The sequence below is a fragment of the Hakea prostrata genome, chromosome 1 (assembly GCF_041222555.1).
Source record: "Hakea prostrata isolate BN-2017 chromosome 1, UWA_Hpros_2, whole genome shotgun sequence".
NCBI classification, from domain to species: Eukaryota; Viridiplantae; Streptophyta; class Magnoliopsida; order Proteales; family Proteaceae; genus Hakea; species Hakea prostrata.
In genome coordinates, this window is record NC_142600.1 from 26,410,280 (window position 1) to 26,426,681 (window position 16,402).

Genomic DNA, 16,402 nt, shown 5'->3' on the forward strand with positions numbered 1-16,402 from the left:
CGAAAGGGAAAGCGAAAAAAAGGAAACAAGGAAAAAAACAAAAAAAAAAAACAAAAGGACACAAAACAAAGGAGAAGGAAAAGAAAAAAAAGAAAAAAAAAGGAACAAACAAAAGGGGAGGGAACAAGAGGAAAAGAAGAGAAAGAAGAGGAGAAAAAAAGAAACAAGAAAGAAGAGAAAAGGAAAAAAAAAAAAGAAGAACACAAAAAGAACCGAAAAAAAGAAAGGGAGGAGCAAAAAAGGGGAAAAGGGAAAGAAAGAAGAAAAGAAAAGCCAAGAAAACAAGGGGAGGGGAAGACAAACAACAAACAAAGAAGAAGGGAGACAAGCAAAAAAAAAAAGGGAAAAGGGAGGGCAAAACAAGAAAAAGGAACACAAAAGAGGGAAGAAAAGAAAAAAAAGAAAAAGAAAAGAAAAAAAAGAGGCCAAAAGGAAAGGCGAAAAACAAGAGGGAAGGAAGAAAAAGAAGAAAGAGAAAGAAAAGAAAGAAGAGAAGGAAAGAGGAAGGAGAAGACAAACAAGAAAAACGAAAAAGAAAAAGAAACAAAAGAAACAGGAAGAAGAAAAAAGGACAAGAGGAAAAAAAACCCAAGAAAGAGAAAAAAGAAGAAAAAAAAGGAAGCAACAAAAAAAAACAAAGGGAAAGACAGAGAGGGACAAGAGAAAAAAAAAAAAAAAGAAGAAAAGAAAAAAGAAAAAAAAGAAGGAAAAAAGGACAAAGAGAAAAAAAAAAAGGAAAAAAAAAAAAAAAAGGAAAAAAGAAGACAAAAAGACAAAGAAAAAGAAAGGGAAAAAAAAAAAAGGAGCAAGAAAAAGAAAAAAAAAACAAAAAAAAAAAAAAAAGGACACAAGGAAGAAAAAAGAGACCAAAAAAAAAAGGAAAAAAAAGAAAAGAGGGGAAAAAAAGGAAGAAGAAAAAAGAAGAAAAAAGAAAAAAAAAAAGAGGAAAAAAAAAAAAAGAAGAAAAAAAAAAAAAAAAAAAAAAAAAAGAAGAAAAAGCAAAGAAAAAAAAAAAAAAAAAAAAAAGAAAAAAGAAAAAAAAAAAAAAAAAAAAAAAAAAACCAAAAAAAAAAAAAAAAAAAAAAAAAAAAAAAAAAAAAAAAAAAAAAAAAACCAAAAAAAAAAAAAAAAAAAAAAAAAAAGGAACTAGCATATTTGATTATTTTGTAGAAAATCGTCATATCATGAATGCCTACAGTAGAAATTTATTACCACCTCATTTGCAGTCAACTATCCCAATTATTATTATTATTTTTTTGATATCTTATGATTTCTTTGTAGGTCAAATGGCAGCCATATGCAACACTTGCAAGTGCCCCTGTTGTTGCTCTTATAGGTTCATATGTGGGTTTGGCTCGCACTAACTTATTCATCTCAATGTGGTTGAGATGCATCTACCAAATCAATGCCTCCATCAATTTGGACTAGAGCAAGGTGTACAGTGCCTCAAACTATCCATGGCAACGTCAAACAGTGGCTAGATTGAGAATAGATTATAATGATTTGTTTCATCGAGAGGTGAGTGAGTGGACAACCTTCAATAATACATTTCACATAGTTGATGCTACTCAAGAGTCGAACCCAGGAATTAAACGATCATATTATCTTGAATGGTATTTACATGTGAGTTATGTTAGGATTCATCCACCCCATGAAGTTGATGACCAACACCCTAATGAGTATAGATTTAAAGGTTATGGAGATAGTGAAGCACTGGATTTGGTAAGTTTTCACTTTTGATCATTATAGAACTTTTTGATTGCCTTTAATTCTCTTTTATAATGTTGAATTATCTCATCAAAATTTCCTTTATTTATTTTACTATTTTAAACGTTATCTCATCCATCATGTTACTATGAAACTCCGACATCTATTGGAGCCACTTTGGGTTGATGATTCTAGTACGGAGGCTCTCGAATTATTAGAAACATTAACAAGGGAAGGGTATGAAGATTCTTGTGCTACACATCTATGAAATGGAATGACAACTATCTTCTCACAATGATGGAAGGTATTGAAGCAACATATGAATGTGATGAATTCAATGGATCTTGCAAACCACTCTCTAATAGTGACAATAGTACAAATTATTAATAATCCTCAATCACATCAACCACCGATTCAAGAAATTGTGGCAGCCTCTAATGGAAATGATTGGTACTTTGAACATTCCATTATGCGTCATACCGATACTGTCCCAATGCAAATTCCATTTGGTGAAATTTCTATTTCTATGTTTGTTGATGCTTACAACGACATTAAGTTTGGAAACATAGAATCAAGCAACACTCAAATGATTCCAAGTGGTATCGTGTCTAGAAGGTTGCCATTGTCGAACACTTGAACTCCACTATGGGATGTGAAAATACAACACAAGTTGCACCTCCATTGTATCAACATATCTTGACTCTATTGCCTATGACTTCAATAGCCAACAATCATTCAATGGGATGTGAAAATACAACACAAGCTGCCCCTACATTGGATCAATATATCTTGACTCCATTGCCTGTGACTTCAACAACCAACAACCATTCAATGGGATGTGAAAATACAACACAAGCTACCCCTACATTGGATCAACATATCTTGACTCCATTGCTTGTGACTTTAACAGCCAACAACCACCCTTGAAGTTTGTCATTGTTGAACTCCACTATGGAATGTGAAAATACAACACAAGTTGCCCCTCCATTGGATCAACATATCTTGACTCCATTGCTTGTGACTTCAACAGCCAAAAAAGCCACGATGGATGTGGTTAAGCAATCAATGAGCACGCAAGATGTGGCAAAACAGTTGGTTGTCCGTAAAAACCCTCCATGGTGCTACTAGTTCAGTGGAAAAGGGTTAAAGCTCTATGGCCCTCAACTTTTATCTATCAATTGGTAAATGCATAAAAAAACATGGAGATATTTTTGAGAATATGATATTGGTGATATATTCATAACATATTTCTAATATTTTTTGAATGCTACTTCATGACTTTAACTTACCCTTATATGTAGTGCTTCTTTTGTTATTGTTATAGTATGTTGCATTCCTTTTCATTGCAATTTTATTGTATATAAAAATCAACAGTGTGCTCAGCCCATAATTCAACAAAAGAAAAATTCCTACAAATGAGGCTATGTTGCTGCCTCTCTAATACTTGTTTTTAATCGGGTTATGAAATAAATCAAAATGTAAGAGATAGAAACCCAAATACTATATTAAGACAAACTTGTAGTAGTATTAAATTTCAAAAACCTTTAAAATATGTGTATGTAACCTACTGAATAGAAAATTGAGTGAACATCAATGGTATAAGCAAAAATTACTTATGATTAGGTAGCATACGTGCAATCTAGGAACACCTATTACTATTATTAGTAAACCAATAAATCTAGAAATGTTATGGAAACCTTCTGAAAATGTTAAAACCAATGCCATGAAATAGTGAATCGAAAAATAAACAAAATGAGAACACAGAGATTTAACGTGGTTCACACACCTGTGGTGTGCTACGTTCACGAGCGAAGAGGAAGAGCTTTCCACTATATAGAAGGAGTACAGAAAGAGATCTCCCAACCAATCACAAAAAACTATGTTACAAGAACTCTCACCCAAAATCCTAATTGAAAATCCAAGTCTCTCAATAATATCATACGCGAACATAAGATCTCCAAAAACAGGTCATTCAGATCGTCACCAAAATATGTTTATGCAGTCCATCTTCGAAGTCTGGTACAAGAATAATTTGAATCACGACGATAAGCTAAACTAGACGAAACAAGTCTTCTTATTCCAATGACCATTTCGTTTGTTGAGCTTTTGCTTGCGAGGTGGATCGTTCAACTTCTGACGGCAAGGTGGTAAATCCTTCAACTCTAATATTTGCACTCGGTGTTGTTTCTTAGCATTGTCGGCTTTTTCGTATCCTTCTTTAAGCTTCCTTTTGCAAACTCTACCTTACATCTGAAGTTTTCATTTTCATCAACCACAATAGATGGTGATGGTTTGACAGTGCCTTTTAGTACTACTAAATCTTTCGTTGCGCCATCTCTCGTCATTACCTCCTTTTTGGATTCAACCAAGCTTTCGTGGAACCTTTGCTTCCACTTTTCAACAAGGTATATTGCCATTTCATGGACTCTCATTGAACTGTGCTTCTTGAGACAATTGACAGACACACCTGTCACATCCTCCCAGCCGGTACCCTAACTGGCATACTCGAGAGTGTGATCCACAGCCCCGAAGATCAAGTATCGAGGAAATCATCCTCCCACACATACAATAACATAATCATAAACAGGAAATAAATCAAGGTTTAATATTATAAACAAGGTTCAAAACAAAAATGAATAATCAGTATAATCAGAGTGCGGAAAAGATACCGGATATCCAATGATATCAAAAAGGAGTAAAGTGAGGCGGAAACTCACTTCACCAAAATAGCGGAACGTAGTATGAAAGTCAAAAGGAATTACAACTGAAACAAATGTACTAAGAAATAAACTAAGATCAAGCGTCTTCTAGTTTATAGATAACGTCTTCATAAGTATGGACTTCGTCAATCCAATGAATCCATTCTAACTCTATGCTGTTTTCAAAAGTAGTACGCAGCTTGATCCGCCGGGGGATCATCAGAGTAATCTTGATCGTCGCCAGCACCTTGCGTGTAATACGCTTCATTGGCTTGTGCTTCACTGACCTGCTCGTCATAATAATCTGTACCTGCAGGATAATCTAAACAAAGAATATACAAAAAGGAATGAGTTTCGAAGAAACTCAATAAGGTAGTTAATCCATAACATCATAGATAACATGTGGCAAAACATAACATGATGCAATGCAGTATGAAACAGATAAAGTGTGAATGCATCTAACTCTATGTATGCTGGTCTCTATGGCAGACATGCATTAAGTCATAGCCTCGTACTTCTTAAGGAAAGTCCGCTCACACCCTCAACCATATAAGATATCTTGGGTTCCCTCAACCATATAAGGTATCTTGGGCAGCCGGTTGGTAATGGGTCCTGCATCCCTCTCGGACAAACCATGGTAGGGGTTAAGTCAACACACTCTCTCACAACCATTTGGCATAAGTACTAGCGCATGTCAGGGAAAAGTCTAGCCCAATGCAAGTCATCTACTCAGTTACATCAACTCAAGTCCAGATACTTCCATTCCTCGTCCCTGACGATCCTTTCCGGTATCCTTTCCACTAGAGTCCTAATAGTCCCTGACTACGGACTCATCAACCCTATTGGTTATCCACATATGGTAAACGGGAAGCTCTCATGTCCCCTCACGGATCATTTCACCGGTCTTGAGCGCCCATGAGTCCAAGTCTAGCCATATGCAACCCTCCAATAAATGGCCCCCACAATGTGATTCCCGTCCTCTCACGGGTTGGTTACCGGTCTTGAGCGCTCATGAATCCCCATTGCTACCATGGGTCGTTCGGTCTCAATACCTTTCCAAATCGGGTCTGATATAACAGGGGTATATCTTAGCCAAACACTGCTAGACATCCCTAGGTATGACAACCATTGATTCGGGAAAGTGTTGATGGGCAACCCCGGAAACATCCCATACTATTTCCGATAATGTCCAAGGACAGAAGTGTCAAAAGGACACCTCCCAATCCCAAACCAAACTTAATCAAACACATTCTTAGATCAGTCATGACATACACAACCAGTAGTTCATCATATAAAAGAGAATGTAAAAGCAAAAATCAGATTAAGCAGTAATAAGTAATTCATATATCATGAATAATAAAAAGACAATATAAACAAGTGCTACTGTTCTCACAGTGGGAGATCAGAATTAAAATACAACAGTAGTAGGTAATCTCATAGTTTCATAAAGTAGAAACCAGAGAACAAGCAATCTATGTAGTTAAGGAATTAACTGTCCTTACCTTCTAACTCGGATGGGATCTTAAAGAATCAAGTATGATCTTGACTAAACCTGAGAAGACAGTCCTTAACAAGTGCACACAACATGTTAGGAAAGATGCATAAAGGAAAAGATCATAAATCAATCGAAACAGACCAAGATTGAGGTTGTCTGTACTCATTGGTCGATTGATTGGTCCGTTGGACGATCGCCGACCAATGCAGACAGTGGCCTGCAAGAATCCGAATTTTGAGAATCCAGAACCGAATTCGATGGTTCAAAAGGGTACAAATCAGAGGGCAATTATCATGGTAGTATTCTAGGGTATAGAGAATATCAAATCATAAATCAAATCAAGTTCCCAAATTATAACCTAGGAACACAAAGGTTAACCTACTAGGTTAAACATAGATTATGAGAGAAAAATATTATAATCAAAGATTCAAGAATTAGGATATGAGGATTACAGATATAGTAAAGAAAACACATTGATTGGGTTACCATGATTAAACTAGAGGTTCTTGATCTTACCCAAGAATTAGGGTTTTACCCTTTTTGGTTCCCTCGGAAAATAATTGTGAGATCTGGATGAAGGGAGGTAAATTGTTAGCCAAGAATAACAAGAAGGGTCATTCAATGATGAAGTTTAGGTTAACACAATATTACTCAAGAAGATTTTCCTTCACAAGGGAGGTTACCAAAAGCTCTCCAGACGATCTCACAGGTTAGGGTTTCAAAGGATTAGGGTTAGGGTTTCGAAGATTCCATTGGCTGAGGTTAAGATCATGATGATGATCATGGATCTTAAAAACCAAGATGAGATCATGGAATAGATGATTGCAAGAGTGCATCATCTTCTTCCTTATTCAACGAAGAACAGAATTAAAGAAAGAAAATCAGAGGTAGAAGAGAGAGTGAGTGAAATCATACCTTTGCTGTAGGAAGATGAAGAATTCTTCAAGTCTTTGCGAGAGATCACCAAAGAATGCAAGGGAATGGATTAGATTAGGGTTCTAACTCGTTCCAGAGGCTTAGGAGGCAGAGGAGGCGGAGTATTCCCGAGATTGGACTTAAATAGAAGAGACAGGATTCAAATTTCAAAAACAGAATCAATTGGTCGATTGATTGGTCGATTGATCCAATCGACCAATGAGTCGACCAATCAATACAGCAACTTCAAAACAGAGAATTGAAGGCTCAGATCAAGTCCAAACATCAAGGAGTTTTGCACACACCTAGAGTGACATACCTAGGAGTTAGAAATGCCTTTGAATCAATACAGAGACCACTCCAAGACCATCAACTAATCCAATCTTCATCTGGGTGCAATTTCCACCATTGGGACACTGGCATCAACACTCATGGATTCCAATCCAGCCATCAAGTCTTCAACAGAAATGGCCCAAAGATGACTTCTTGCCTTACTTTGGGTCACTGGACCTACAAATAACAAAGTTTTTGGATTAGGGTTAGGGCTGGGTTTCACACACCAATGAGGGTTTGTTTCAACATATCAACAAAAATTACAGTAACTTGTAGCCTCCTCGGAGGTTCCTATAAAACCATGAGTGAATTATCAGAGTTGGCTGCTCCTTCTTTATCCTCAAAACTTCTTGAAGGATCACAGCCTCTCCCCCATGGTTGATTCTGCAAATACTACAAGGAGGTTAGTGGAGGAGAGCCGCTGGTCATTGTCTTCAAGAAATTCTTTGTTATCATCGCCACTATCATCATCCCTCTGAAAAAACCCATTCACATTCCTCTTCATGGCTGCCGAATGCTCAATCACTAGCTTACCCAGCGCGGTTGCATTCTAGACCTCCTAGGTATATCATCCAACAACCACGATAGTGCTGGGGTATCAGTAAACAATGTCCCATACCACAACCCCTGATATCCCAAGCAATGGATACCCTCCACCATAGTTGCAACACATCATAACTCATCATTACATAATCAGTCATTAAACATCATAAAGTAATTGAAATACATCTAAACATGATCCACAGTATATATTCAGCTACAAATCATTGCATCATACTTTTGCAACAAGTTATAAGAATAATGACTCATACAATTAATTTGACAGTTCAACATAGATCATATCTCATCATATATATAAGAATGTGTCCTTACCTGTCGGAATGTAAAAACTACTATAATTGCAGTCTAACTTCACAATTAGGAAGTCCAAAGAACTTCAGAGACTACCTAGAATACGGTTGTAAAAATACATTAAAGACAGGAGTCAAAACAAAGCAACAACTGGACTTGACTAGGCTACTGTGACCCAGCCGATCGCTTGGGGCGGTTGGTTGGGCAAGTGACCTACCGCCTAAGCGACCTCCCCAGTTCCAGACTACTTCTTAAGTCCAAAATTCCGAGTTTTGATCTCCTAGTTTTAATTCGATTTTTGGCTGATCTAAATCTGAAATTTTGTCCTCAAGGAGCCCACAACACAAGTACAAACCAAAACCCTAAAATTCTAATGATTCAATATCCACACCATCTCCTTTAATCAGATCAATCCTTTATTCAGATACAAGATCCGTTTTCGGACATGATCTAATCAAGATCACTAATGGAAGGATAGAACCATCACAAATAACTCACTACCAATCAAGGAGGATAGATTCTCACCATTCAAAGAGATGAGGGAAGGATATAGAGGGTGTGAGATCGACTTACCTCCAATTGATTTGTTAAACTGATGAGGGATTGGATTTTCCTCACAAATCACGCTTCCTTCACCTTCCACCACGTGTTCTCTGACTCCTAATTGTCCATAGCAATAACCCCAAATATAATAATGAGTAAAAAGGTCAAAGTTACTTATATATAGTGGACTGGAGCAACATAGGGTTTAATTCTCGCAAGTAGACATGGGCGGTCGCTTGGGGCCGTTGATTGGTCAATCAACCGCCTTAAGCAATCGCCCCCTAGTACTTTTCAATACTTGGGTGCTTTGCTCAAGGGGTTGATCCCCAACTCAAACCTAACCCAAACCAACATGTGGAGGTGATCTTACCTTGATTCCGGACATCTTCAATCACATCTTGTCTCCAATGGTGATCCACTTTCCCAGTCTATCAGGGTTTCTACAGGTTCTTCTTCGGATTCCCAGTAAGGTAGGTTCTTCATCGGTGGAATCCAGATTCATGGGCTCAAGGTATGGATCATGGTCTTCAATCAGGATACTCCACAGCTTATTTGGGCTTATCTATGTTTGAGGCCCATATTTGTAATGTAAATATTACTGTGGTGGGAATAAATAGGACTAAAACTAATGCCATCTGGACTGAAACTTGGATATGAATAAGGTTGATTTGGTAATTGTAGAATGTAGGCTAATCTTTCTTATTTTGAAACCTAAGTAATGGACAAGTAGCAATCTTTAAAGCTTCAACTAGGGAGTGGACTGGGTTAGCAGTTTAGTTGAGGAAATCTGTGAAGTTTCATTTTAGTTTTGAATCATTATGTTTTACAACAAGAAAGTTTTAACGCCCGAGTGGACAAGTAGCAATCTTTAAAGCTTCTCACGTTGGTGTGTGCGTACATCGTTTGAGTGAGGAAAGTTTAACACCCGAGTGAGCGCATGCGTGCACAACATGGGCTGTATAGGCATTTTTTGGCGCACCCACTTGATAGTTGGCAATTGGCAATTGGAAGGCTTATGTGCATCTCTTTGAGCAATTGAACCATTTGTTTTAATCAACAATCAATCAAGGTGATGGAGATTGATCCATTAGAATCCAAAAAGATTTGCATTAGAATCCATTAGATCCATTAGACCCTAGGGCTAGATTTGCATCAATAATCTAACCATTATAAGAACAGATTCTTATATATACACAAGATCAATGTGAACCATCGGATCATGCAGACAAACGATCCAACCATTAAGATTTGTTTGTGTATAGATGTTTCATATTCAAAGAGGTATCTATTTGTATAGAGCCATGAACTTATAGAATATGTACCTTTTCTACCAATGGGTACCCCTGATTCACAAAACAAGCTAATGTATCTCTATAAATACTCTATGTTTAGAACTATAGTGCATAACAAATTCTGATATCAATATATTTGTTGGGCTTTCTTGTATCCTGAGAGACTTTTTGTTGAAATTCGATTGGGCATAGTAGTAGGGGCGGATATAGTTTTAAGGAAAGCGATGCTGCAACGTGCCTGAAAGTGCGAACTTCTAATTCTTTGTGTTGTTTCATATACCATTTTTCCAACATAAAAGACAGAAAATAAATGATATCTAAATTAGCTAACACCACATGAAAAGAATCACTAATTAGTCCAAAAGAAAAAACAAAACACTTCCCTCCGATAGAGACCCTGACTTTTGGGACCTAGGACCATTCAAACTCTACCAAACTGTTACGGGTAGAACTAGAACCTCTATTCAATCTCATGTAACAATTACCACTATCAGCCATAAAACATCACTCCCACCAAGGAGGGTAAGTGAAAAATATTAAAAGAAACCTATCATTTCTCACGTGGTATCATCCATCGGTTTCAAATTCCTCCGCCTCTTTTATCTTTTTCTTCCTTAAATCAAGCCAACCAACCCTTTCAGATGCTTCCGATTTCTCTTATCGATTAGATATGGATGTGCGTCAATCTAGATTTTCAACCATTCGTTTGTCCCCAAATCATCCACCAAAATTAATAGATGTGGTTCATTCTAAATCATTAGCTAAATCATTAGCTCCTTTTTAAGGTCGAATTGAATCAAGCATGGTCTAGATTATTTGAATTTGGATTGAGAAGCCTTCTTATTTTGTCATAAGGAAGATGTCTCAGCTACCTTCTTTTGCACCAGCTGCCCATCAAAATTTGCTTCAAAATGCAAAACCAGAGATTATTCGTCGGTCGGCAAATTTTCATCCCAGCATCTGGGGTGATCATTTCCTCAAATATTCTCCCTCTAATATGGTAATTAATTTGATCCTCTGTGTGCGTGTGTGCATGAGAAGGGGGGTGGGAAGATTGGTTGGTCCATGTAGTGTAGTATATGTTTTTGTTGCGCTAGCTAGTGTTGGAACAAGGAACATTTGTTTTACAGGTGTTTGATGCTTGCAGTGAACAAGTTGAAGAGCTGAAAGAAGAAGTGAGAAGGACACTAATGTCTGATGTGAAGGATCCCTCACAGAAATTAAACTTGATTGATTCTTTGCAACGGCTTGGTGTAGCATATCACTTTGAAGGAGAGATAGAGGAGGTGCTAGAGCAGATGCAAGATACCCCACCTGATGGTTGTGATGGAAATAACCATCTATACACCATCAGTCTGTGGTTTCGATTATTGAGACAACAAGGCCATAACGTTCCCTCTAGTGAGTACTGTATATATACTCCGAAAGTATACCATAATTGTCTGATTGGAAATTAATTAGATAACTGTACTATATTTTACCAGCTTGTTGTAGGGGTGTCAAAACCTAACCCGAACCGTTAAAACCGGATCGAACCGGCCCGTTATAGCCCAAACCGCCGGCCGCATCGAAGCTTAATGGGTTGTGTTTGGGCTGAACAACCTCAGCCCGCAATGGTTCTGGTTGGGCCGGGCTAGCCCGAACCCGAACCAACCCATTAAACCCGCTATAAATAAATAAAATAAAGTAAATTTAAATGTAAAAGACAAGAAAACCCCCAAGTTTCTTTTTGTTTTCTTAATTGTTTTACTTTGGAATATGCAAACAACAAACCTATCAGAGCCTTCACCATTTGGAAGACGGGCTTAGTAAATATTTATCAAGTGTATTATCATTTGAAAATCTTTTAATATTTTATTTTGATCCATTTTTACAAGCGTCAAGAAGGGAAAGGAGAATAAGCAAATACAACCCACTAAAATTCATCAAGATGCTAGCTTTCTTTTGTATATTATTAGTTCTATAATTTTTACTTCTTTGTAGAAAAAAAGTTTTTGGTTTTGAACACCCAACACAAGAGATTTGAAAAGAACTTAATGCTTATATGTGTTTACATGCTCTTGATAAATTCCACACATCAATAAGGTACTCAAAACATAGCGCTAGTAAACCCGAACCCAAACCATTAGCCCAAACCGTTAGTCAACCGGAACCCAAACGGCACCGGCCCGAAACCGACCCTAAACCGTTATTTTCTTAATGGACCGTGTTTGGGCTGAGTGCTTTTCAGCCCGAAATCGGCCCAACCCGAACCATTGACACCCCTAGCTTGTTGGTGTGTCTTAATAGTCATCTCACTGTGATTGAGTGTCATACCACTTTAATTGCAGATGTTTTCAATAGTTTCAAGGACAGCAAAGGTAGCTTCAAGGAGGAGTTAACTAAAGATGTGCCCAATTTGCTATGCTTGTATGAAGCTACACATCTCAGGGTGCACGGAGAAGATATTCTAGATGAAGCCCTTGCATTCACAACCACTCAACTTAAATCTATAGTTACTGATGGCTCAAAGCTTCCTCTTGCAACACAAGTAATGCATGCATTGAAACAACCGCTCCACAGGGACATTCCAAGACTAGAAGCTAGGCATTACATCTCTATTTACGAACAACTAGAGACAAGGAATGAGACACTGCTGAAGCTTGCGAAGTTGGATTTCAACTCACTCCAGTCAATTCACCGCCAAGAGCTACGCCCACTCTTGAGGTAGGATCATTTGATTCTCCATCCTTGTATCTTTTTCTCGTTTTTGAGGTTTGATAGATGCAACTTCCTATTCATGTTTGTTTTATATACCCTTCTATATATGCAGATGGTCAACAGAATTGAACTTAGCAACAAAGCTTCCTTACACCAGAGACCGCCTGGTAGAATGTTATTTTTGGGTGGTGGGGTTGTACTTCGAACCACATTACCCTCTTGCTAGAATGATCTTAACCAAAGGCTTATACATAGTTTCACACATAGATGATACTTACGATGCGTATGGCACTTTGGAAGAACTTGAGCTCTTCACAGATGCAGTTCAAAGGTTTGATATTTACTTACATCTCTATTATTTGTATAAGTTTTCACTTTTTATATTTATGTTTACTCAAGTGAAAAATAGACAGTGTTAGATATAAGTTGAGACAATCTATTTTCTCTATGTATTTAGATCATTTACTTTGCTAATTTAAAATGAACTTCATGCCAAAAAATTTCAGGTGGGATAGAAGTGCCATGGATCAGCTTCCCGAGTACATGAAGGTGCTTTATTCTGCACTCCTAGATATTCACGATGAATTTGAGGAAGTTTTGAGAAAGGAAGGACACTCTTATCGACTCGATTATCAAATTGAAGAAGTGAGTCCCCCATGATGTGTTATATATTTTCTTTCATTTGGCAGTTAATCCAGATAAAACTTAGATATACATCCTTGGATTTGAAATCAATCACATCTATTACACTTGAAGAAGAAAAAAAATCAATTATAAACACACCCTTGCTAGTTGCTACTAAGGATTAAAGTTAAATAATGATATCATCAGTAAACAAAATATCTTAAGTATCAATTTTAATTACCCTTTTTCTATTCAAGGATTGTTTTACAATACCAATTTCACCCTTATTCCTTTACACACTATCCGCTTCCCTCTCTGGACTGTCGTTCTACACCTTTCTTCCTCTATTTTTCATTTCTCTTGCTCAGGGGATGCAATTGATAATAGGATGGATTTTTGTTGATGAGCATTACTTTTCTGGTTTAGAATGACCCAAAGGAGTATTAAAAGTACTAGAGTGTCATTTGGTTTCAAAGGCCATTATTTATGGTAAAAGAAAATTCATTTTGATAGAAGACATGGATTACACATGGGTTGGGTATAACGCATCAAACACTATGGAGTGGAGTATGCAAGGCTAGCTTACATGTTAGTGGAGATAGTGCCTTCTAAGATAGGGAATGGTTGACACCAATAACGATCATACAAACATCATTTCAAACATAACATTTCGTATCAAGCGTGCACAAAATTGCAAATACAACTTCCTATGACAAATACCCAATGCACCAAACACCACGAAACAAGCTTCCTGTCAGACATTTCATTGAACATTTAACATCATGTCTAGTATGTTTTATATGTTCTATTTGGTTTTACTCTAGATGAAGGTACAAGTTAGAGCCTACTTGAAAGAAACCAGATGGTTTAATGAAGGATACACTCCAACGTTTGAAGAGTACATGGAAAATGCATTACCCTCTAGTGGTCATCGTTTGCTTACGATCACATCCTTCCTCGGAATGGGAGATATTGTGACAAAGGAGGCATTAGATTGGGTGATTGACGAACCTCCATTTGTTCAAGCTTCATTGTTAATAGGCCGGGTCATGAATGATATGGTGTCCCACAAGGTAGATATATAAACTCTTGCACATAAATTGAAATTGCATGCAAGCATGATAGGGTTTTAGTTACAAAATTAAAGTATTATATGTTATGAGAATTTGTCAGATGACATCTACCGTTTGAACTTTGACATTATTTTAATTATAGGTGGAGCAAAAAAGAGGACATGTTTGTTCAAGTGTTGAATGTTACATGAAACAACACTGTGTCACTGAGGAAGAGGCATATGAGGAGCTTCAAAGAAAAGTGGAGAAGGCATGGAAAGATATAAATCAAGGATTCATCAAGCCGAATATAATTCCAATGCCACTGTTGGTACGAGTTCTGAATTTAACTCGTACCATGGATGTCGTTTATAAGGACTACGATAGATACACTAACGCCTCAACTGGTCTAAAAGAGTACATCACCGAGTTGTTCATTGATCCGATTCCAATATGACTATTGTAATGGAGTCTATAAAACCATAGTTGTGGGCTGTTTCTAGCTAGTAATGGGCGGAGAAGACTAAATGAATTCAGTGTCGATGTGCATTATTTATTGTCAAACTTTACCTAAAGTTGTTGTCTTTATATGTTATTTAGTTTGTTGATTTGGGTTTGGATTTCCATATATATATATATCATATCACCCGGGAAGAGTGTGGTCTTCCTTCTCGCTTTATATATATATAAAATAATAATAATAATAATAATAATAATAATAAAAGTAAGCTATCTAGATCCATAAAGTAATATATATAGGATTATTTTGGGTTTTAACAATAAAATTAATTGAGGACGATTTAGGATTTTAACTACTAGAATAATTGAAAATAATTTTACACTATAATATCTTCTTAGTTAAGGATAGTTTGGGTTTAAAAAAAAAAATATTGATAGCAAAAGTATAATCAAGCTGAAAAGGTTAACAAAAAGGAGGGATTTGATACATTTGCCATGTAAGTGACATCATCCAAGCAAGTAGGGGTCCAACGGAAACGATATTTGACAACATTGCCAAGAAGTCGCGAATTTTCGCTGGAAAATCACTTTTATCGCCAATAAGTCGATGAACGGAACCAACAGAGCGTGAAGATCAACTTGCTTCTAATCACCACCGGCTTATGTTACCTTTTCTCCTCCCTTGCCTTGCTTCCTTCCACAAATTGACTAGATTAAACTGCACCATCGTGTAAAGGAAGCCAATGAAAGGATACCTGTGACACCCAGCCCAAATCTAGCCCGGAAACCCGATCTGTTTTGCGTGAAGTCGGGTTTTATTTAATGTTGACTTTGAAGTTTGACCGTGATTTCAGTTTTACTATCTTTGAAAATCTTAGGAAGATGTCTTTGAGGGCCATCTCAGTAGAGGATATGGTGTTTGACCCAAAACCCATGGATATTGATGATGGTGTTTCCTTATGGAAACCTTATTTGATTTGGTGTTGAACTATTTATTTGTGAAGAAGAGCTTAGTTGGACTTGGTTTGAAGACTTCCCTCCATACTAGGTAAGTAGTATGATGTGTTGAAAGAAGCCCATCCAAAAATATTGAAGTTAGGCCCATTAAATCCCTATTTTTGAACAAGCTGTCCAAGCAGTGGCATTTTGGTAAATATCTGTGTTGAAGGTTTTCAAAAGCTTTATTTCCTTTAATTTCGTGGTAAACTACTCCCACTATGTTTCTAAGCCTTGGAGAACGTGGGAAGATCCCTAGAACCTCTCCTTCAAAGCCAAGAAAGATCCTCAAGCATCTGTTCTGATTTCTTCATCGGTTTCTCTTCTAAAATGTTGGTATTCAATTTGTTTCTTCTTTAATTCATTATTTCTTCTCTACTTCTGATTTTCTGATTATGAGAAGGGTATTACACTACTGTAATGACCTCTTCTTTAATTCTTTTAGCCCTAGAGTGAATCCCCCAATTCACTCTATGATCTTGAAGCCATATGGCGATGATCCTTGAATTTGATTCCACCAAAGCTCTTAATGATACTTTCCCTAATTTCCTACCTATCTTTATTATTGTGGGGAAGGTCTCATATTATTACCATGACCTTCCCTTGTGTCCTCATGACTGAGGAGTTGATCCTTGTTTTTCCTTGGAACAATTGGCAACCCTTTTATTTTCTATTAATTCATTGAACCCTCCCCAAAACCTTTCTTGATTGTAAATTCTTTGCCCTAAGGGTGAA

At 37.0% G+C, this 16,402-nt stretch overlaps 1 protein-coding gene across 3 annotated transcripts; it reads left to right on the plus strand.

Moving 5' to 3' along the window:
- The first annotated feature begins 10,634 nt into the window (after nucleotides 1-10,634).
- LOC149028513 ((-)-germacrene D synthase-like) lies at nucleotides 10,635-14,798 on the plus strand. Of its 3 annotated transcripts, none has more exons than XM_089137248.1 (7): nucleotides 10,635-10,836; nucleotides 10,967-11,237; nucleotides 12,167-12,542; nucleotides 12,649-12,867; nucleotides 13,043-13,181; nucleotides 13,985-14,233; nucleotides 14,376-14,798. In XM_089137248.1, exons 1-7 carry the CDS (start codon nucleotides 10,696-10,698, stop codon nucleotides 14,667-14,669), a joined length of 1,689 nt encoding a protein of 562 aa, XP_088993374.1. In that variant the 5' UTR covers nucleotides 10,635-10,695; the 3' UTR covers nucleotides 14,670-14,798. The 3 variants fall into 3 exon arrangements, with proteins under 3 accessions (XP_088993374.1, XP_088993391.1, XP_088993383.1); XM_089137257.1 differs by having other exon boundaries at nucleotides 10,655-10,836; nucleotides 10,984-11,237; XM_089137265.1 differs by lacking the exon at nucleotides 13,985-14,233.
- The last annotated feature ends 1,604 nt before the right edge of the window (nucleotides 14,799-16,402 follow it).